This window comes from Lactuca virosa, chromosome 5, assembly GCF_052849685.1.
Source record: "Lactuca virosa cultivar CGN04683 chromosome 5, Lactuca_virosa_CGN04683_v6, whole genome shotgun sequence".
Classification (NCBI taxonomy): domain Eukaryota; kingdom Viridiplantae; phylum Streptophyta; class Magnoliopsida; order Asterales; family Asteraceae; genus Lactuca; species Lactuca virosa.
Genome location: NC_136430.1, coordinates 262,524,182 through 262,549,099, shown reverse-complemented (window position 1 = coordinate 262,549,099; position 24,918 = coordinate 262,524,182). Strand labels below are relative to the sequence as shown.

The window sequence follows — 24,918 nt, the reverse complement described above, 5'->3', positions numbered from 1 at the left end:
AAATCAATTTTTTTTTAATTTTAAAAAAAAATCAACAAATTTATTTAAAAACATGATTTTTTCATAAAAAAATTCAAAAAAAGTTTTGTGATCTCTAAGTATTTTTTTTATGCAATTTTATGATTTTTAAGGTTTTTTTTAGGATTTTTTGTTTTCCATAGAACCTAAACATATATATATATATATATATATATATATATATATATATATATATATATATATATATATATATATATATATATATATGGTTTTCCGGTTTTTGGGAACGGTCCAACCTGCCGAACCAGTTGAACCAACCTAACGGTAAGACAGTCGCTTCGATATCCGGTTCGATTTTCAAAACCTTGGACATGAGACACAATATGGTACAATCACGTTTTCACGTAACAAGTATATATAAAATCAAAAAATTTCTCTATTTGTCAGAAAAAACCTCAAGAACGAATACTACAAGAGAATTAATTTTTATTACTCACAACCAAACCAACATGATCGTCCTCCAAAAGCTGCAAGCATTGTACAGTTGTAGCTACTTATTGGCAAATAAACTTTAGAACTTAGATTTTAAAATCAATAATAAATGGAAATAAGATCATCGTCTTTCTAGTTAGGCATGCTGCAGTCGCGTCTGATCTCCCCCTTGCTACCAGTCAAAACCCCAACCCGTCCGAGCTTGGTGATGGCGGTAATAAAAGCCTGGTTGAAAGCACTGTTGCTAGAGGCAAACTGGTTGACTGTTGGCTTTGACCGGCTGTCAGTGAACAAGACTTGGTCGGAAGTAAACAAGCCTCTTCCTTGTTGAAGGTTTTGAAAATACGCATTATCAAAAGTTCGAGGGGTGGTTGGGTCCATGTTAATGGCAATCCTAGGATCCACATTAATTGGACACATTTGTCTTAGCTGAAGAGCGTATTGTCTGTTTAGGGTCGGGTCTATTCCGCTCTTCCCATAGATGCGTCCCGAGAACTTGCCACAATGAGAGAACCCAAGTGTATGTGCACCTAGAGAATGGTTATATACAAATGTTAATGAATACCCGATCAATATGAATGGACATTTTAACTAGAGGTACGTAAAACTATGGGACCTTATCGAGATCCAGTTGTATACTTGTATTAAGTATTAACTATTTACCTGAAAGTGCAATCATATCGGTTTGAGATAGACCATGAGCAGCGAACATGGTGTTAAGTTGGTCCAACTTGAATGATGGATGTGGAAGTTTTTTTTGAACACTTGCCTTGGTGGATATTCTCCCATCTCTTCTTCCCAATTCTACACTGTATGATGGCCCACCTGCCTATATATTAAGCAAACCAAAAATTATGTTCCGAAAAGGTTAGTCCTTTCATTAACATTTTAAATATTATATCCTTTCACAATAAGACAAAAACTTTACATGAACTATACGAAGGAATAACTATATTAAAAAATGTTTTTATGCTTTCAAGGTTTTCTATAATATACTCCATCATTTTTACTTGATACATACGATTTGTCTTAAAGGTAAATTTAAGCGTAAAAATCGAGTTCTTACCAAAACTATGACATCTCTGGTTGCAAGAGCCAATATATCAGCACATGAAACTTTATTCCGGCAATTAGGATTGCTGTCAAGTGCAGCCTTGGCTTTAATGACGGTGTCAAATCCATCTCCAGCGAGTGACTGATCATCGGGATGATCCTTCTCAGCGTTTGGAGTTGCAAGAAAAACCGAAGCATCACAGCCCTATATATACATGCATGACATATACGTCAATTGGTTATGTTACAGATTAATTAAGAAAATCGAAGTGAAAAGTGGTTATGGAGAAAAAGGAGACGAACCCTAACAAAACAGTCATGAAAGAAGAGGCGGAGAGTGCCGGGAACAGTGACGAAGGTCTGCTGGAATTTCTTGGTAACGGCTGATCTTACTATGGATTCAACGTTCGGGCAAGTGCTCTGATAGAAATTTTGTCTAAGTTGAGCATAAGATGAAGCAACAAAGAAAGAGAGAAACACCAAACATAGCGTTTGCTTGTTCATTTTGCTTTCCTTTTCTCGTTGTTATACGATTGTGGGCGATGAAGATGTTTATATAGATACCTACATAGTATTATATGATATATGATCATTGACTTATACATACATACATAGATGTGTGTTAATTTATTTTTTGTTATTTGCCTTATTCAACTATAATGGTGCAAGTTTATTGAGCTTTGATTTGATTATCCAGGGGTATTTAGTCAAACCGAATATGTATAATTATATTCACATGGTTGTTATTATATGGTATTTCAATTATTTCGAGGACTATGTATTTTGGCATGTTACTTTTCTCTGTGTTGTATGCATAAAAATGTCATTGGAGTTTATCTATTCAACGCGTATTGTAGATTTTTTTTTGGTAACTTTTATTTGTTCAATAATTGTTGTTCATGATTTGCTGTACATATTAATTAGGACATATTTAATTAGTATATTAAAACATGTTTTTTAGCTAGTCATACCGAACAAATAGGTTAGATTTAAAATGTTGAATTAATAAGTGATGACTTTTTAATAAAATAACTATAATTCATATAAAATATAATTTGGCTTGTTATATTAATAGAAATTTATTAGCTATAAAATATGTAAAATAAATGATGGCTTAATTGTTGATGCAAAGGTGGGTACATTGAAAGTGTTTAAAAAGCATTTTACTTTTTCCTGATGTTATTTTATTTCGTTTTAATATTAGGGATGGTTGGCATGAAATTGAAAAGAGTAGACTTAAGGACATTGATTGATGAACTCATGTGAACCAGATTTTATAATTGGGATTGAGGTCGAGTCATGTGCAATTTGGTATATCTTACAACTATAAACGAATATTTGTTACAATCATTTTGATATATATATATATATATATATATATATATATATATATATATATATATATATATATATATATATATATATATATAGGGTTAGGTTCATGTGAGACAAATGAATTTTGTGAGACAAAGGGACCAAATCTTGATCACTCATCTCAAATAATTAGTGGCTAGGAATAAAACATAAAACACTATAAAAAGGCTGATGTAGGCGGTGGCAATTTTGAAAATACGTCAAAGTTTGTGATTAACTATGGACCAGGAGGGATAGCTCTGTCATTTTGCACTCATATCATATGAGAGCTGATTCATTTCTTCCCAGTCTTGATTTGCTTCTTCTTTCTCCCCTAAATTTTCTTGATCTGGATTTTTCTCAAGCGTAATTTCATAGAATATGAAATCGACCCAAATCTTCTCAATCTTATTCCACAAAACCCTAGAAATCTACCCCATCAACGAGAACTCGCAACAAAAAACCCAAGTTTTGGTTCTGTATCAATTCAACGAAAATTCATTGTCGCATCCCTAATTGACGAGATTTATTTCTTCAATACATCGATTTATTCAGATCAAACATCGATCGTGGTTGTTTCAAACACAAAAACCTCTCCAAATGGGAAATTTACCTCTATTACAGGTTTTCTGATTTTAGATTTTGATAAATTAGATCTTATCTTCTCTGAATATCTTAATAGTATATGAAATGACTCTTCGATTAATAGTTTGTTTAACTTTTTATGTTAATTTGTTGATTAATCACATAATCTAACACTACATTAGCAAACTAGGGTTTGATATATTAGTATTATGTTTTGATGAAATTATGGTTTTTAGTTTAAGATATTCTGTAATGGAATCTATTGATTTTATGCTTCTGACTATAATACGTTTTGAGAATCTGAGGATTTGTTATTCTATTTTGACATAATCGAATCCATCTCTCTGTATTTCTAGTCCGACAATATCACATTTTGATTCATATTCTAGATAATATAGTTTATAAATTGTCTCTTGTAATAGGCTTCAGGAAGTTGTTATTTTGTTAATTCTAAATTGAGAATTATTTTTCTAAAAATGTTTATTGTATCTATGGTTTGTATTTGATCGAGATTCACTATAGCTTGAGTTATGAATGAACTTGTTTATTGTAGTTTCGGTTAAATGTTTTTTGAAATTGTTTATTGTAGCAATGATTAGTGTTTAATACCCATTTAAAGCTGAAATTGTTTGTTCCGGTTGGTAGTGGTTGTTAACCTAAGGTCTGATTAGGTCTATTCTTTTGTATTTTATATAATATTAAATCTTTTGTCTGAATTATATTAGATATTACTAATCGAAGTTAAGTAAATGTGTGCCTGATAACCTGATATTATACATATTCTTAGTTGATAAGTTAGATCTTGATTTTTTTTATATAGATGTTATTTTGTTAGAAACTACTTTCTTTAAACCTTTTATGATGAATTAATGTGAAATATTCTGAAATTACGTGTCATATTACGATTTTAGACATTATGATTTTGTTGGAAACAACTTGCTTTGAACTTTTTGTTGAATAATGTGTAATTTATCTTATTTTACACTTTCTTCTTTTGTTGGAAACAATTCTGCTTTGAACCTTTTTGTAAAGTATTGTGATAGTATTTGAATAACAATGAAGGAATGTGATATATTTTGGAATTATGTATCATATTCTGATGTAAAATATGTAATATTCTAAGTATTATGATTAGTAAAATTTGAGTTCTAATGATATTTTGTTGATTAATTAGATAATGTGTTACACATACATTGAAATAGGGCTTAATACATAAATATTCTAGGCATTCTGATTTAACACAATTTCTTATTCCTTCTCATTTGGATTTTCAATCTTGTGATTCTGATTATAAAACTAGATCAAGTTCTAGATCGTCAAATTTCCTAAATAAAAGAAATCGAAGCTTTTTATTCCAGCAAATGGTTTATTCTACACAATCGGATTTAGAGTTTGCATCCAGAGTTATTTCAGGTAACGTATAATACTATAATTTCTTCACTGTTATATATTAGTGTGATTTTGAGTTAATGTATTATAATCATTGATTTTATCTTTGTATGTGACTTTGAGTTAATATATTCATCTCTGAGATATTCTATAAATCTATGTGTTTTGATTATAGTATAGTTTTAGTCAAAAATCACTGTGTATCTTCGAAGATGTGTTATAATCAAGATATTTCACTGTATAGTTATCTCTGAAACTCACGACGTAATGTAATATAGTATCGTATAACATATAATTTAGAACTACCTCTATTAACATAAAGGTCTGATTAGGTGATTAGGTTATCTGATCTTTTGTTTTTTATATAATATTAAATCTCTTGTGTGAATTATACTACATATTACTAATCGAAATTAAAGGAACATAAACTTTATTTGGAGTCAGTACCATGTGGACAGTTATGTTTTTTTGTTATTTTATCATAGATTGTACTTTGTGTATTGTTAATAATGTCTTGATCATATTAGATTTGTGTAAAATTTAATGTGAAAATAAAATAAAATTCTCTAATTGTAAATTATTTATTAAACAATTTTAATATTGTTAATTCATAGTTTTATTGTTTTAATAAATTGCTTGTTTATATCATAGTTTTATCATAGTTTTATTGTTTTAATAAATTGCTTGTTTATATCATAGTTTTATTGTTTTAATAAAACTATGGTTTATGTTTTGATACAGTTGAAATGAAGAAACTATTAAATCAAGGGAAAAACGAGTTTTTGATCCTAAAAGAAATAATGTTGAACACTTTCTATCATCGGAATAGATAAAGGCAAAAAAAAGTCATACTTCATGATACTTCGTCTGATAGCTCGTCATCTGATCAAGACGCCTCAACAGAATATAAACAAGTACATATGACATTATAGTTGTAATTTTAGAATATATGATGTATAATGTTGATATTCAGTTATGTATTTACAAGAATAGTACTTGTAATGTTATAGTTTATGTCATGTAATGTCGGTAACATCTTTCTCATATTACAAGAGTTTATATTTAATGTTTGTATGTATAACATTCTATTAAAATTAGGCTTTTTTATACTCTTATAGAATAATGTTCTAGGATATTCTAACTTATATGTACAATATCCTAATAAAATAATGTTCTACGTTTTCTATTGAATATGTTGATTTACTACATGTAAATAATGTGTACATATAGAATATTCTAATATAATAATATTGTATATGACTTCTTTTCAAAAGTTATATGTAGAATATTATGATAGAATAATGTTCTCGGATATTTTAAGTTATATGTAGAATATTCTAATAGAATATTCCTTGATTAAAATTAGGTTTTTTATACTCTTATAGAATTTCTAGAATATTCTAAGTTATATGTAGAATATTCTAGTAGAATAATGTTCTACGTTTTCAATTGAATAAGTTGATTTACTATATGAAAATAATGTGTATATATAGAATATTCTAATATAATAATATTGTAGATGACCTCTTTCCAAACGTTATATGTAGAACATTACGATAGAATAATGTTCTCGGAGATTTTAAGTTATATGTAGAATATTTTAATTGAATATTTCTTAATTAAAAGTAGGTTCTTTTATACTCTTATAGAATTTCTAGAATATTCTAAGTTATATGTAGCATGTAGCATATTCTAATATAATAATGTTCTACATTTTTAATTGACGAAGTTTATTTACTACATGTAAATAATGTGTATATATAAAATATTCTAATATAATAATATTGTATATGACCTCTTTTCAAAAGTTATATGTAGAATATTATAATAGAATAAGGTTCTCGGATATTTTAAATTATATGTAGAATATTCTAATAGAATATTTCTTAGTTAAAATTAGGCTTTTTTATACTATTATAAGTTATATGTAGAATATTTCTTAATTAACTTACATTATGTAAGATTCTAATATTATATGTAATATTATGTAATATTCTAAATCTATAATTTATAGTGTTATAGGAATATATGGAATAGTCTAGAGAAAAAAATTGATTTATTAAAAAGAAAAGTTTATAATGTTAATGTGTAATAATCCGAAAGATTATATTATGATGTAATATTATATTATAAGATGAAATATTCTAATTAAGACCATCATTCCCTTCAAGTGTGTAGGAAACCAAATAATATGTAGGAACCTAGACTAATAAACTTTTTAAACGAGTGAGGAACATATAAGTTTATAAAATGAAATGAATACTTTTAAGATAAATATCAAACTTTTCTCTGGAAGTTGAAACGTATTCTAAAAACCTCATAGATTAAAAACCAAATTTCAAGTTTGTATTATAAAAAATATATCACAAGGTTACAGTATTTAATAATATGTTGTTAATTGATACGTAATATTATGAAATTGTATGAAATATTCTGATATTAAAGTGTAATATTCTAAATTGTGTTATAACATATTAAATGAACTTATATTACATAAGATTCTAATGTTATATTTAATATTCTGAATATACATACCATTCTAACAGAATAATTTAATTAGGTTGTATATATTCAAGTTACAACTTAATATTCTTATAGAATAATGCTATAGGATGTTTGTATATATAGAACATTCTAAATAAAATGTAACACTAAATGATTATATGAACATCAAATATCGAACTAGAATATAACAATATATTTTTTTAAAAATTAATATAATGCACAGTTTATTTGTAAATACCAATGTAAAAGTAAAAACATAGAATATAGTGTTATCGTTTTATTCAATTACCTCAAATACATCACTTGAAACCAAACAAAAAAAATATAAGCAAATTTATAACATCCCACTACATTGAATGAGACACTCCAGAAAATTATTATCGAGCCACATTCTCTACAGTTCCATTCAAGACTTACCTAAAAAGTTATAATGATAGAAAACATGAACGTTTTAGCTAATTTCATAACTGTATGTACCACTTTACACTGTGAAAGGGGTTTGATGGGTATTAGGATATCTATTTGCTGCAATAATAATGTTTAAAGTTTCACAAATGTAGAGAACAATGTCATCAAGAAAGAAATAAAGAGAGTGCAGAGAGTAAATTAAACCAACATCCTCATTACAGATTTTTATTCTAAAGATGAACCCAGTCCTCATCATCCATCAACTTATTGGCCACTTTAACTCTTTATGGACCAAGCACCATTGAAATCAACATGTCAATATGTTTCTTGAAGTTCTCATCATTAATTAATGGTGGAAAGATATGGATGATATGCTTCTTCCAACATATGCACTGAACATTTGCATCGATGACAGTTGTATGTCCTTCAATCACTGACAAAAAGAAGAAGTACACCAGTCATCACTAAGTTAAGAAAAATCAACTTGGAATTTGAGGTCAATATCATTAAATAGTAACAAAGTTTAAGGGTGGGAAGGAAGGAGTGATATATCATACTCTACATCAGACTCATTATACATTCAGAACTTTCATCAAACAGGTAGAGTGCATGTATAATGTTAGAGAATTGGCTCAAGAAAAATAATAGTTATGTACATACCTCATTGATTTTATACAATGATCACAAAATAACAAGAAGATACGTTGTTTTTGCTTGCTTATCTTCATTTAATATGTGCTTAAATGCACAGAAAAAACCAAAAGCTTGAAATTGATAATCGATGGCTGAAATCAAATACTTGAAATGATAATAGATTTAAGATGAAGTTAAATTGATAAAACACCTTATTTGAGAGTAAACGCGAAGCATCAATACGATGGATATCGATACCAGTTGATGAATGGCTAAAAAGTGTTGATCAAAAACTCAGGGGAAGAAAACTCAAACCTTGATCAATTAATGAATCATGATGTAGAGTAAAAAGCACAGCTTGAAAGATCGTTAGCAATTGTTGAAGATGAAGATTAGTAGAAATCGACTGAACACTTGAACTTCTACCTTGGATGAAATCGATGATCATAGAGCTAAAATCGATTACAATCTTGTAATGAATTGTTGATGTCGATAGATGAACATAAACCTCAATCACTCAAATCGAAGAAAATATAAGATTGATTAGCGTGAATCGGAGATTAAGGAATGTTGATCGATTAGTGTGAATTGGTAGAAAGAATCGAAGCAGCTGGGTTTTGTGATAACGTGAAGATAACATATTTATTGATCTAAAATTTAACCTAGTGACTAATCTACCCCTAATTAACTAATCTTTTAGATTAATTAGTGTTAATCATGTTTTCTTATGAGCCACAAGATCAGTTTTGATCAAAGGCTCAGATTTGGTCTCCATGTCTCACAAAATATAGGTGGTCTCAAAAGATTAGTTAATTAGGGGTAGATTAGTCACTAGGTTAAATTTTAGATCATCAGATATGTTATCTTCACATTATCACAAAACCCAGCTGCTTCGATTCTTTCTACCAATTCACACCAATCGATCACCATTCCTTAATCTCTGATTCACGCTAATCAATCTTATATTTTCTTCGATTTGAGTGATTGAGGTTTATGTTCATCTATCGACATCAACAATTCATTACAAGATTGTTATCGATTTTAGCTCTATGATCATCGATTTCATCCAAGGTAGATGTTCAAGTGTTCAGTCGATTTCTACTAATCTTCATCTTCAGCAATTGCTAACGATCTTTCAAGCTGTGCTTTTTACTCTACATCTTGATTTCATCAATTGATCAAGGTTTGAGTTTTCTTCCCCTGAGTTTTTTATCAACGATTTTTAGCCTTTCATCAACTGGTATCGATATCCATCGTATTGATGCTTCGAGTTTACTCTCAAATAAGGTGTTTTATCAATTTAACTTCATCTTAAATCTATTATCATTTCAAGTATTTGATTTCACCCATCGATTATCAATTTCAAGCTTTTGGTTTTTTCTATGCATTTGAGCACATATTAAATGAAGATAAGCAAGCAAAAACAACGTATCTTCGTGTTATTTTGTGAGCATTGTATAAAATCAATGCGGTATGTACATAACTATTATTTTTCTTGAGCCAATTCTCTAACATTATACATGCACTCTACCTGTTTGATGAAAGTCCTGAATGAATAATGAGTCTAATGTAGAGTATGATATATCACTCCTTCCTTCCCACCTTAAACTTTGCTACTATTTAATGATATTGACCTCAAATTCCAAGTTGATTTTTCTTAACTTAGTGATGACTGGTGTACTTATTATTTTTGTCAGTGATTGAAGGACATACAACTGTCATCGATGCAAATGTTCAGTGCATATGTTGGAGGAAGGATACCATCCATATCTTGCCACCATTAATTAATGATGAGGACTTCAAGAAACATATTGACATGTTGATTTCAATGGTGCTTGGTCCATAAAGAGTTAAAGTGGCCAATAAGTTGATGGATGATGAGGACTGGGTTCATCTTTAGAATCAAAATCTATAATGAGGATGTTGGTTTAATTTACTCCTTGCACTCTCTTTATTTCTTTCTTGATGAAATTGTTCTCTACATTTGTGCAACTTTAAACATTATTATTGCAGCAAATAGATATCCTAATACCCATCAACCCCCTTTCACAGTGTAAAGTGGTACATACAGTTATGAAATTAGCTAAAACCTTCATGTTTTCTATCATTACAACTTTTTAGGTAAGTCTTGAATGGAACTGTAGAGAATGTAGCTCGATAATAATTTTCTGGAGTGTTTCATTCAATGTAGTGGGATGTTATAAATTTGCTTATATTTTTTTTGTTTGGTTTCAAGTGATGTATTTGAGGTAATTGAATAAAACGATAGCACTATATTCTAAGTTTTTACTTTTATATTGGTATTTACAAATAAACTGTGCATTATATTAATTTTCTTAAAAATATATTGTTATATTCTAGTTCGATATTTGATGTTCATATAATCATTTAGTGTTACATTCTATTTAGAATGTTCTACATATACAAACATCCTATCGCATTATTCTATAAGAATATTAAGTTGTAACTTAAATATATACAACCTAATTAAATTATTCTGTTAGAATGGTATGTATATTCAGAATATTAAATATAACATTAGAATCTTATGTAATATAAGTTCATTTAATATGTTATAACACAATTTAGAATATTACACTTTAATATCAGAATATTTCATACAATTTCATAATATTACGTATCAAGTAACAACATATTATTAAATATTGTAACCTTGTGATATATTTTTTATTATACAAACTTGAAATTTGGTTTTTAATCTATGAGGTTTTTAGAATATGTTTCAACTTCCAGAGAAAAGTGCGATATTTATCTTAAAAGTATTCATTTCATTTTATAAACTTATATGTTCCTCACTCGTTTAAAAAGTTTATTAGTCTAGGTTCCTACATATTATTTGGTTTCATACACACTTTAAGGGAATGATGGTTTTAATTAGAATATTTCATCTTATAATATACTATTACATCATAATACAATCTTTCAGATTATTACATATTAACATTATAAACTTTTCTTTTTAATAAATCAATTTTTTTTCTCTAGACTATTCTATATATTCCTATAACACTATAAATTATAAATTTAGAATATTACATAATATTACATATAATATTAGAATCTTACATAATGTAAGTTAATTAAGAAATATTCTACATATAACTTATAAGAGTATAAAAAAGCCTAATTTTAACTAAGAAATATTCTATTAGAATATTCTACATATAACTTAAAATATTCGAGAACATTATTCTATTATAATATTCTACATATAACTTTTGAAAAGAGGTCATATACAATATTATTATATTAGAATATTTTATATATACACATTATTTACATGTAGTAAATAAACTTATTCAATTAAAAATGTAGAACATTATTATATTAGAATATGCTACATGCTACATATTACTTAGAATATTCTATAAATTCTATAATAGTATAAAAGAACCTAATTTTAATAAAGAAATATTCAATTAAAATATTCTACATATAACTTAAAATATCAGAGAACATTATTCTATCGTAATATTCTACATATAACTTTTGGAAAGAGGTCATATACAATATTATTATATTAGAATATTCTATATATACACATTATTTTCATATAGTAAATCAACTTATTCAATTGAAAATGTAGAACATTATTCTACTAGAATATTCTACATATAACTTAGAATATTCTAGAAATTCTGTAAAAAACCTAATTTTAATCAAGGAATATTCTATTAGTATATTCTACATATAACTTAAAATATCCGAGAATATTATTCTATCATAATATTCTACATATAACTTTTGAAAAGAAGTCATATACAATATTATTATATTAGAATATTCTATATGTACACATTATTTACATCTAGTAAATCAACTTATTCAATAGAAAACGTAGAACATTATTTTATTAGGATATTGTACATATAACTTAGAATATCCTAAAACAATATACTATAAGAGTATAAAAAAGCCTAATTTTAATAGAATGTTATACATACAAACTTTAAATATAAACTTATGTAATATGAGAAAGATGTTACTGACATTACATGACATAAACTATAACATTACAAGTACTATTCTTGTAAATACATAACTGAATATCAACATTATACATCATATATTCTAAAATTACAACTATAATGTCATATGTACTTGTTTATATTCTGTTGACGCGTCTTGATCAGATGACGAGCTATCAGACGAAGTATCATGAAATATGACTTTTTTTGCCTTTATCTATTTCCGATGATAGAAATTGTTCAACATTGTTTCTTTTAGGATCAAAAACTCGTTTTTACTTTGATTTAGTAGTTTCTTCATTAAAACAATAAAACTATGATATAAACAAGCAATTTATTATACTAGAATATTCTAACATTCTGCAAATAATTAACAATATTAAAATTGTTTAATAAATAATTTACAATTAGAAAATTTTATTTTATGTTCACATTAAGTTTTACACAAATCTAATATGATCAAGACATTATTAACAATACACAAAGTAGAATCTAAGATAAAATAACAAAAAAACATAACTGTCCACATGGTACTGACTCCAAATAAAGTTTATGTTCCTTTAATTTCGATTAGTAATAGGTAGTATAATTCACACAAGAGATTTAATATTATATAAAAAACAAAAGATCAGATAACCTAATCACCTAATCAGACCTTTATGTTAATAGAGGTAGTTCTAAATCATATGTTATACAATATTATATTACATTACGTCGTGAGTTTCAGAGATAACTATACAATGAAATATCTTGATTATAACACATCTTCGAAGATACACAGTGATTTTTGACTAAAACTATACTATAATCAAAACACATAGATTTATAGAATATCTCAGAGATGAATATATTAACTTAAAGTCACATACAAAGATAAAATCAATTATTATAATACATTAACTCAAAATCACACTAATATATAACAGTGAAGAAATTATAGTATTATACGTTACCTGAAATAACTCTGGATGCAAACTCTAAATCTGATTGTGTAGAATAAACCATTTGATGGAATAAAAAGCTTCGATTTCTTTTATTTAGGAATATTTGACGATCCAGAACTTGATCTAGTTTCATAATCAGAATCACAAGATTGAAAATCCAAATGAGAAGGAATAAGAAATTTTGTTAAATCAGAATGGCTAGAATATTTATGTATTAAGCCCTATTTCAATGTTTGTGTAACACATTATCTAATTAATCAACAAAATATCATTAGAACTCAAATTTTACTAATCATAATACTTAGAATATTACATATTTCACATCAGAATATGACACATAATTCCAAAATATATCACATTCCTTTATTGTTAATCAAATACTATCACAATACTTTACAAAAAGGTTCAAAGCAGAGTTGTTTCCAATAAAAGAAGAATGTGTAAAATAAGATATTACACATTATTCAACAAAAAGGTTCAAAGCAAGTTGTTTCCAACAAAATCATAATGTCGAAAATCGTAATATGACACGTAATTTCAGAATATTTCACATTAATTCATCATAAAAGGTTTAAAGAAAGTAGTTTCTAACAAAATAACATCTATATAAAAAAATCAAGATCTAACTTATCAACTAAGAATATGTATAATATCAGGTTATCAGGCACATATTTACTTAACTTCGATTAGTAATATCTAATATAATTCAGACAAAAGATTTAATATTATATAAAATACAAAAGAATAGACCTAATCAGACCTTAGGTTAACAACCACTACCAACCTGTACAAACAATTTCAGCTTTAAATGGGTATTAAACACTAATCATTGCTACAGTAAACAATTTCAAAAAACATATAACCGAAACTACAATAAACAAGTTCATTCCTAACTCAAGCTATAGTGAATCTGGATCAAATACAAACCATAGATACAATAAACATTTTCAGAAAAATAATTCACAATTTAGAATTAACAAAATAACAACTTCCTGAAGCCTATTACAAGAGACAATTTATAAACTATATTATCTAGAATATGAATCAAAATATGATATTGTCGGAATAGAAACACAGAGAGATGAATTCGATTATGACAAAATAGAATAACAAATCCTCAGATTCTTAAAACGTATTATAGTCAGAAGCATAAAACCAATAGATTCCATTACAGAGTATCTTAAACTAAAAACCATAATTTCATCAAAACATAATACTAATATATCAAACCCTAGTTTGCTAATGTAGTGTTAGATTATGTGATTAATCAACAAATTAACATAAAAAGTTAAACAAACTATTAATCGAAGAGTCATTTCATATACTATTAAGATATTCAGAGAAGATAAGATCTAATTTATCAAAATCTAAAATCAAAAAACCTGTAATAGAGGTAATTTTCCCATTTGGAGAGGTTTTTGTGTTTGAAACAACCACGATCGATGTTTGATCTGAATAAATCGATGTATTGAAGAAATAAATCTCATCAATTAGGGATGCGACTATGGATTTTCGTTGAACTGATACAGAACCAAAACTTGGGTTTTTTGTTGCGAGTTCTCATTGATGGGGCAGATTTCTAGGGTTTTATGGAATAAGATTAAGAAGATTTGGGTCGATTTCATATTCTATGGAATTACGCTTGAGAAAAATCCAGATCAAGAAAAGTTTAGGGGAGAAAGAAGAAGCAAATCACGACTGGGAAGAAAAGAATCAGCTCTCATATGATATGAGTGCAAAATGATAGAGCTATCCCTCCTGGTCCATAGTTAATCACAAACTTTGACGTATTTTCAAAATTGCCACCGCCTACATCAGCCTTTTTATAGTGTTTTATGTTTTATTCCTAGCCACTAATTATTTGAGATGAGTGATCAAGATTTGGTCCCTTTGTCTCACAAAATTCATATGTCTCACATGAACCTAACCATATATATATATATATATATATATATATATATATATATATATATATATATATATATATATATATATATATTTACGCGCGCCAAGCGATTGGTGCAAATAATTTTTCGATAGAGGTGTTTAGTTTTTCTACGCAAATAGTTGGATGTTTTATATTGTTGACATTGTAGAGATGCTGGATTTTGGCCAATTTAAACTACAAACAGCTCCAATATATTGTCAATACACGTTAATATGTTCATCAATTCATAAAAGATATGTTATCAATGAAAGAGACAATGACATATATTCCAGTGAAATAAGATGACATAATAAAGAAATCAACAAAAAAAGTTAACTCATTTCATTCATAATTAATTCCACAAGATCTTTCTTCATTGTTATTGGGAAATGGTGATATGATCTTACAAGAACTTTTACAAACAACTACGTAACTTAAGGCATACCCCCAAAAGAAGAACCAACATTTGATCTTACAAACAACTACATGACTTGCTTCATGACGAAAGACAATAGCCTGAAAAAAAATTAGATGAAGACATCAAGATCTTCTTATCATTCTCCTACATACCTAAATTAAAAGACAGATCATATTAATAGAAAAATATATATAAATATTTTTATTATATATGTAAATCATTACTCCCATATAAATATTTTCATTATATATGTAAATCATTACTCTTAAGCATAAACGCATATGGGGGCCACACTTTACCTCAAATATGAAGGAAAGCTAAACAAAAACATTTTATTTTTCAATCAACCCTTAATCTCTCAAACACCCACAAATGGTAAAGTTACATTGCTTATTTAGATTGAAAATATAAAGCTAAAATACATTTTGTTTTTTTAAGCTTGTGGTTAGTGTCTTAGTGAAAAGAAAATGTAAATATGAATCTGTATATGATGACAAACATTACCAGACACTTCACCATGACCACCAAAATCATCCCACTGGCCACTGTTGTCACCAAATGCAAGGAAATTGGATCCTAACATAAGAAAGGATAAACTTATGAAGCAGCTCCGATACATGTTAGAAGCAAATAGATTCAAGGATTATTATAGTACATTAGTAAGTTGCATACCTCATAAAATTACAAATATACCCAAACATACCTCAATAGTTTCATTTAAATCCCACAATCAATTTATTTTTGTTAAAATTATGATATTCAAAATTTAAGCATCATGTAAATGATTTACAATAAAGGATAATTCTTGAAACAGAGATAGGAACCCAGAAAAAGCATCAAGCAAAAAAGACATATGGTGAGAAATAATACATCTTTGTAACTTGGTGGTGGCTTGTCGGCGACACGAATAGACCGTGTAAAACTTACATTGTTGTAATATCGTGATTCACTACTTTCCATAAACAAAACTTGAAATTTGACCTTGAAGGTCAAACAAAATAGTCATGGATTCATAACAGAAAATAAAATCAGTTGCATTCAGGACAACAACAATATAAATGATTTCCACAAAACCTTGTCAACTTTCAAGTTTTTCTCCAAATCTTTATTTCGCCTTTCCCCATACATATCTTTAAAGGAAGTAATGTGATCCTTCAGCCCGGTACAATTGAAATAAAAATTCGACATTTTATTAAAAAAAATTATCAAAACCCTACAGCAGCTTCAACATAACTCAGACATCTCATCATAACAAGCGACTTTATTACTCAATGTAAACTTATATCTAAGAAATCATCATACTATTAGGAAATGTGATCCCAATCTTCAAAATTCTTGGAAAAATGGTAAATAACAAACATTGTACTTTACATAAAAACACAACTATAAAACAACTTTTGGAAGTGTAGATTCACATCGAACCATTAGATAGGATGCTTTACTTACATTTGTTCGTTTTGCGTTCTTGAAAAGATGACATCTAGTCTTGAAAAGATGACCGCCAAACTCATTTCTTTGCTTATCTCTCATAAGCCTTGCTATCCCAAAACCAGAAATTATGAATCCATCAGAAAAATCAAGTAGAAATAAAATCCTAACGGTAATAAAAGATGATAAAGTATTTCCAACAAATCTTAAAAATCAAAAACTTCCTAAATGAATGCATAAAACAAACAAATAACATAAGCAAGATATATGATGCAGAATAACAAATAGAGATGAAGTCAGTATTCAATCAATTATACAAAAACATAGGATGAAAACATACTTGAGAAATAAAGTGGATTTTTGATTGCTTGTCGAGATTATGGTAATTGATCAATGAGGAGAGCGAGAGTTCTAGTAAAAAAACACTTCGTGACCTATTCAAAAGAAACAAATAAAGATTTTAAGTAATGAAAATTATATCAGCATCCCGAAAGTCATGGCTGATTATTAAAACAAAACAAAAATTCAACTTAGTCTGTGGTGACAATGACTACATTGTACAACAAATCTATATATCTAAGAAGTTTAAAGTGAAAAAGAAGCAAAAAAAATTATATATCTAAGAAGTAAATGCCTCACAGCAGAATCTAATGAAAACATATGATCTTGGCTTCCCTTTCTTGACCGATCAAAGCCCAAGTATTTTATCCTATATATGAAACCAAAAAAACAAATTAACAATAATAAAAATTTAGGGTTTTTACCTCAAGTGTGGGGAAGAAGAGAAATAGTGTTCGTCAATTGCAATAGTGGTTGTGGATATGATGCTGAAAACCTATAAAAAAACTAAAACAATATATGAAAGAGATAAGGACGAAATCTAGGATGAAGAAAACAATTTTGTTCACAAATTTCACTGTAATATCAAGAAATGTAAAAGAAAGACAATAAAGATCTAAAGATGTAAAATGTAATTGCTTGTTACCTGTTGCAAATCGGAAAACCTTTTTTCCTGATCGTGTTCATCTTCATCTAGATCCGAATACCTTTTTTTTTAAATCGTAGAGATACATAACATTGATAAATGGTAAATGGTTAAAGAAGAAAGGGTGGCACTTGTTGGCGTCGATCTCCAAGGTGGGTGGATGATGGAGGAGGGTGGGTGGGTGGCTGATGGAGTAGATGATGACGGCAATTCTTTAAGAGAAGAAGGATGGAGAGGAAGGAAGCATGGCTTTCTGCGATGTTTGAAAAAAGAAAGAAGGAAGAATTCAGCAGGTTCTTCTTTTGAGAGTGTGTGTGAGAGGTTATTTGAGGATGGTCTAAGGGGAAAGGAGAATCGTTGGTACATATAACAAAGTAAGGGAAAACAGGCCAGAATCGAAGGATGTCAGCCAAGATATCAAGATTCAACATTGACTCAATTAGGGATTAAAAAGGATTTTGTCAAAAAGCAGAAGAGATAAGTGTGGGAGATTATGGTAGCTAGGGTTTCTCATTGCACCGATGATGAGGAGGATGCCTAGGTGGCCGAAGATGGAGTGGGGTACTGGCTTGTGATGGTCTTCGATTTAAGGGAAGAACGTTGATGGTTGAGTGTCCAGTGATTTCGGTGTAATAGTGGTGCGATCGGTGCTGTGATATAGAGCGGATGACAATGGTGGTATTAGGTGTGAGGTGGTGGAGACAATGGTGTGTCGTGGTGTTGGTCACTGATTATGGAGAAAGATGAGAGTGGTGGCTTAGGTAAAGATATAGACGGTGAATGGAGAAGAGGGGAGGTATTATATAGATGGCCAAGAAGGGTAACAGAGTTATACCATTATAAGGCTAAAGAAAGGGCGAAATAGTGGGAGGTTGTTTGATCAGGGTAGAGAATGTGATTTGGTCAAAAGCCAATACGTATTTTTGACCATATAAGATTGAATGCATAAACTTACATTCTTGACTTTTTCAAGACCAAATAAGGTTTTACATAATATGTAATGCATAAAATTGTTGTAAATAATGCAATAAGCCTTGTACCTCTTAAAATTCAGCAAAACATGGTAAATGCTTATTAAGGTGTATATATATATATATATATATATATATATATATATATATATATATATATATATATATACACACTAGCCGTTTACCCGCGCCAAGCGACGGGTGCAAATAATTTTTCAGAAATTAATTTATAGAGGTGATTAATTTTTCTATGCAAATAGTTGGATGTTTTACATTGTTGACATTGTAGAGATGCTGGATTTTGGCCAATACAAACAACTCCAATATATTGTCAATACACGTTAATATATTCATCAATTTATAAAAGATAAGTTATCAAGATCTAATGAAAGAGACAATGACATATATTCCAGTGAAATAAGATGACATAATAAAGAAATCAACAAAAAAGTTAACTCATTTCATTCATAATTAATTCCACAAGATCCTTATTCATTGTTATTGGGAAATGGTGATATGATCTTACAAGAACTCTTACAAACAACTACGTAACTTAAGGCGTACCCCCAAAAGAAGAACCAACATTTGATCTTACAAACAACTACATGACTTGCTTCATGAGGAAAGACAATAGCCTGAAAAAAAAAATTAGATGAAGACATTAGGATCTTCTTATCATTCTCCTACATACCTAAATTAAAAGACAGATCATATTAATAAAAATATATATATAAATATATTTATTATATATGTAAATCATTACTCCCATATAAATATTTTCATTATATATGTAAATCATTACTCTTAAGCATAAACGCATATGGGGACCACTCTTTACCTTAAATATGAAGGAAAGCTAAACAATAACATTTTATTTTTCAATCAAACCTTAATCTCTCAAACACCCACAAATGGTAAAGTTACATTGCTTATTTAGATTGAAAATATAAAGCTAAAATACATTTTGTTTTTTTAAGCTTGTGGTTAGTGTCTTAGTGAAAAGAAAATGTAAATATGAATCTGTATATGATGACAAACATTACCAGACACTTCACCATGACCACCAAAATCATCCCACTGGCCACTGTTGTCACCAAATGCAAGGAAATTGGATCCTAACATAAGAAAGGATAAACTTATGAAGCAGATCCAGTACATGTTAGAAGCAAATAGATTCAAGGATTATTATAGCACATTAGTAAGTTGCATACCTCATAAAATTACAAATATACCCAAACATACCTCAATAGTTTCATTTAAATCCCAAAATCAATTTATTTTTATTAAAATTATGATATTCAAAATTTAAGCATCATGTAAATGATTTACAATAAAGGATAATTCTTGAAACAGAGATAGGAACCCAGAAAAAGTATCAAGCAAAAAAGACATATGGTGAGAAATAATACCTCTTTGTAACTTGGTGGTGGCTTGTCGGCGACACGAATAGACCGTGTAAAACTTACATTGTTGTAATATCGTGATTCACTACTTTCCATAAACAAAACTTGAAATTTGACCTTGAAGGTCAAACAAAATAGTCATGGATTCATAACAGAAAATAAAATCAGTTGCATTCAAGACAACAACAATATAAATGATTCCCACAAAACCTTGTCAATTTTCAAGTTTCTCTCCAAATGTTTATTTCGCCTTTCCCACATACATATCTTTAAAGGAAGTAATGTGATCCTTCAGCCCTGTACAATTGAAATAAAAATTCGACATTTTATTAAAAAAAATTATCAAAACCCTACAGCAGCTTCAACATAACTTAGACATCTCATCATAGCAAGCGACTTTATTACTCAATGTAAACTTATATCCAAGAAATCATCATACTATTGGGAAATGTGATCCCAATCTTCAAAATTCTTGGAAAAATGGTAAATAACAAACATTGTACTTTACATAAAAACACAGCTATAAAACAAATTTTGGAAGTGTAGATTCACATCGAACCATTAGATAGGATGCTTTACTTACATTTGTTTGTTTTGTGTTCTTGAAAGGTTGACATCTAGTCTTGAAAAGATGACTGCCAAAGTCATTTCTTTGCTTATCTCTCATAAGCCTTGCTATCCCAAAACCAGAAATTATGAATCCATCAGAAAAATCAAGTACAAATAAAACTTTAACGGTAATAAAAGATGATAAAGTATTTCCAAAAAATCTTGAAAATCAAAAACTTCCTAAATGAATGCATAAAACAAACAAATAACATAAGCAAGATATATGATGCAGAATAACAAATAGAGATGAAGTCAGTATTCAGTCAATTATACAAAAACATAGGATGAAAACATACTTGAGAAATAAAGTGGATTTTTGATTGCTTGTCGAGATTATGGTAATTGATCAATGAGGAGAGCGTGAGTTCTAGTAAAAAAACACTTCGTGACCTATTCAAAAGAAACAAATAAAGATTTTAAGTAATGAAAATTATATCAGCATCCCGAAAGTTGTGGCTGATTATTAAAACAAAACAAAAATTCAACTTAGTCTGTGGTGACAATGACTACATTGTACAACAAATCTATATATCTAAGAAGTTTAAAGTGAAAAAGAAGCAAAAAAATTTATATATCTAAGAAGTAAATGCCTCACAGTAGAATCTAATGAAAACATATGATCTTGGCTTCCCTTTCTTGACCGATCAAAGCCCAAGTCTTTTATCCTATATATGAAACCAAAAAAACAAATTAACAATAATAAAAATTTAGGGTTTTTACCTCAAGTGTGGGGAAGAAGAGAAATAGTGTTCGTCAATTGCAATAGTGGTTGTGGATATGATGCTGCAAACCTATAAAAAAAACTAAAACAATATATGAAAGAGATAAGGACGAAATCTAGGATGAAGAAAACAATTTTGTTCACAAATTTCACTGTAATATCAAGAAATGTAAAAGAAAGACAATAAAGATCTAAAGATGTAAAATGTAATTGCTTGTTACCTGTTGCAAATCGGAAAACCTTTTTTCCTGATCGTGTTCATCTTCATCTAGATCTGAATACCTTTTTTTTAAATCGTAGAGATACAGAACATTGATAAATGGTAAATGGTTAAAGAAGAAAGGGTGGCACTTGTTGGCGTCGATCTCCAAGGTGGGTGGATGACGGAGGAGGGTGGGTGTCTGATGGAGGAGATGATGATAGCGATTCTTAAGGAGAATAAGGATGGAGTGGAAGGAAACATGGCTTTCTGCGATGTTTGAAAAAAGAAAGAAGCAAGAATTCAACAGGTTCTTCTTTTGAGAGTGTGTGTGTGAGGTTTTTTGAGAATGGTCTATGGGGAAAGGAGAATCGTTGGTACATATAACAAAGTAAGGGAAAACAGGCCCTAATCGAAGGATATCAGCCAAGATATCAAGATTCAACATTGACTCAATTAGGGATTAAAAAGGATTTTTCAAAAAGCAGAAGAGATAAGTGAGGGAGATTATGGTAGCTAGGGTTTCTCATTGCATCGATGATGAGGAGGATGCCTAGGTGGCCGAAGATAGAGTGGGGTACGGGTAATGGCTTATGATGGTCTTCGATTTAAGGGAAGAACGCTGATGGTTGAGTGTCCAGTGATTGCGGTGTAATAGTGGTGCGACCGTTGCTGTGATACAGAGCGGATGACGATGGTGGTATTAGGTGTGAGGTGGTGGAGACGATGGTGTGTGGTGGTGTTGGTCACCGATTATGGAAAAAGATGAGAGTGGTGGCTTAGGTAAAGATATAGATGGTGAATGGAGAAGAGGGGAGGTATTATATAGATGACCAAGAAGGGTAATAGAGTTATACCATTATAAGGCTGAAGAAAGGGCAAAATAGTGGGAGGTTGTTTGATCGGGGTAGAGAATGAGATTTCGTCAAAAGCCAATACGTATGTTTGACCATATAAGATTGAATGCATAAACTTGCGTTCTTGACTTTTTCAAGACCAAATAAGGTTTTACTTAATATGTAATGCATAAAATTATTTTAAATAATGCAATAAGCCTTTTACCACTTAAAATTCATCAAAACATGCTAAATGCTTATTAAGATGTATATATATATATATATATATATATATATATATATATATATATAGAGAGAGAGAGAGAGAGAGAGAGAGGTAAGTTCAATTGAGAAAAAATAAAAGATTGAGAATGGGGGAATCATTCTCAGCCAATCATTTTTATATGTAAAACACATTTAGATTAAGTCATTAAAGACACGTTGTTTTTCTAAATCGTTCATTCGTTATTCATCAACACCATCTGTTATTCATTCATCTGGATCGTTCCTCTATTCTTCATCAACATCATATGTTCTCCATCAACATCATCTGTTCTTCATCAACGTCGTCTGTTCTTCATCAAAAAAAACATCAACATCACCTGTTCATCATCAAAAAACATCGACACTTCATAAAACATCAATTCTTCATCAAACATCTTCGTTGTTTCATCAAAATGTTGTGATTCATCATCAAAAACATTTATTCGTACTATTAAGTGTAAGTCGTGATTCAATCTTGTCCAGTTTCATTGATGTCAAGCAAAATCGATAAACATAATCCATATTTATCGATGCCACATCATTTTGCGATCACCGGTCATCGAAACTTCATCAATCGAACCTTCACCAATATCAAAAAATAGATAGCAATCGAAAGTGCATCAACATAACCATATATTTCAAGATTTTTTTTAATCGCTTTCCAGTCTTGAAAAACTTCGTTTTTCATAAAAATTTTCACAATTTTTTATCTAAACCTACTGATTATTGATCAATTTTGATAGGATTTGATTTGTGTTGTAATTATTGGCTTCAATTGTTAATTTTTTTTACCATAATTATATAAGTTAATTTATTTGCACGCCAACTGTTCGATGAAATGTATAAACTAAATATATCACGTAATATTCACAAGTGAATATGCCTTTACACGAGAATCAATGTATGTCTTTTAAAAATACAGAGCAACTATGTAATTCATATGTGAATAACATATAAAAATTATTTTCACATGCGAATACATGTAATATTCACAAATGAATACAGGTAATATTCATAAATGATAATGTATTTTTTTCGAAAAAAAAAACATATGTAATATTCACAAATGAATATATATGTAATAATCAAATGTGAATATATATGTATTATTCACAAATTAATAAAACTGTCAATAAAACCGAGGACTACAAAATATATAAAATTAAAGATAAAAAAAGTATTTGATAAAAATATATATTTATTCACATACCACTAATCTTTTTAGGTTAATAAAATAATTATATAAGCATATATATTTTTATTAATGTTATATTCATTTGTGAATAAATGATAACTTTTTTTTTCGGAAAATTATATAAATAGAAAAACGTCATTTTGAGGCCCTAAATAGTCCCGAATGGCAGAAAAACACCGTACGTCACGGCGAAGCTATGAGTTTTGTAAATCGCGCCATTTTACATCAAATATGCGAATTTCGTCCAATTCCGAGACTAAACTTCATTGCGGCAAATTGTTTTGATGATTTCACTAAATTTTCATTCCTACTAGTGATGACATCATCATGACATGCTATTTATTCATATATGAATAAAGTTTAGAAATCATTACGACATATTTACAGATGATGTTACTAACTTCAATCCCACTAGTAAAAACATCATTGTAATCTGTTATTTTTATTTATGTGAATAAACTATACATGTTGATTTATTTATTTTGTGAATACAACATTTATATATAAAAATAAATAATACACTATAACAATTGGTTTGTGAATAGTTTTTTTGTATATTGTAACAATATTATTTTACATGTAAAATCAACATTATACTAAGACAAACAACACTGTATTGGTTAATGAATATC

The 24,918-nt window shown here is 28.8% G+C and overlaps 1 protein-coding gene across 1 annotated transcript; it reads right to left on the bottom strand.

Moving 5' to 3' along the window:
* Nucleotides 1–445: 445 nt before the first annotated feature.
* Nucleotides 446–2,068, bottom strand: LOC145115660 (peroxidase 16-like). The gene is made up of 4 exons (XM_079052007.1): nt 1,828–2,068; nt 1,538–1,729; nt 1,135–1,300; nt 446–1,001 (listed from the first exon to the last, which is right to left on the bottom strand). Exons 1-4 carry the CDS (start codon nt 2,026–2,028, stop codon nt 604–606), a joined length of 957 nt encoding a protein of 318 aa, XP_078908133.1. The 5' UTR covers nt 2,029–2,068; the 3' UTR covers nt 446–603.
* Nucleotides 2,069–24,918: the final 22,850 nt, after the last annotated feature.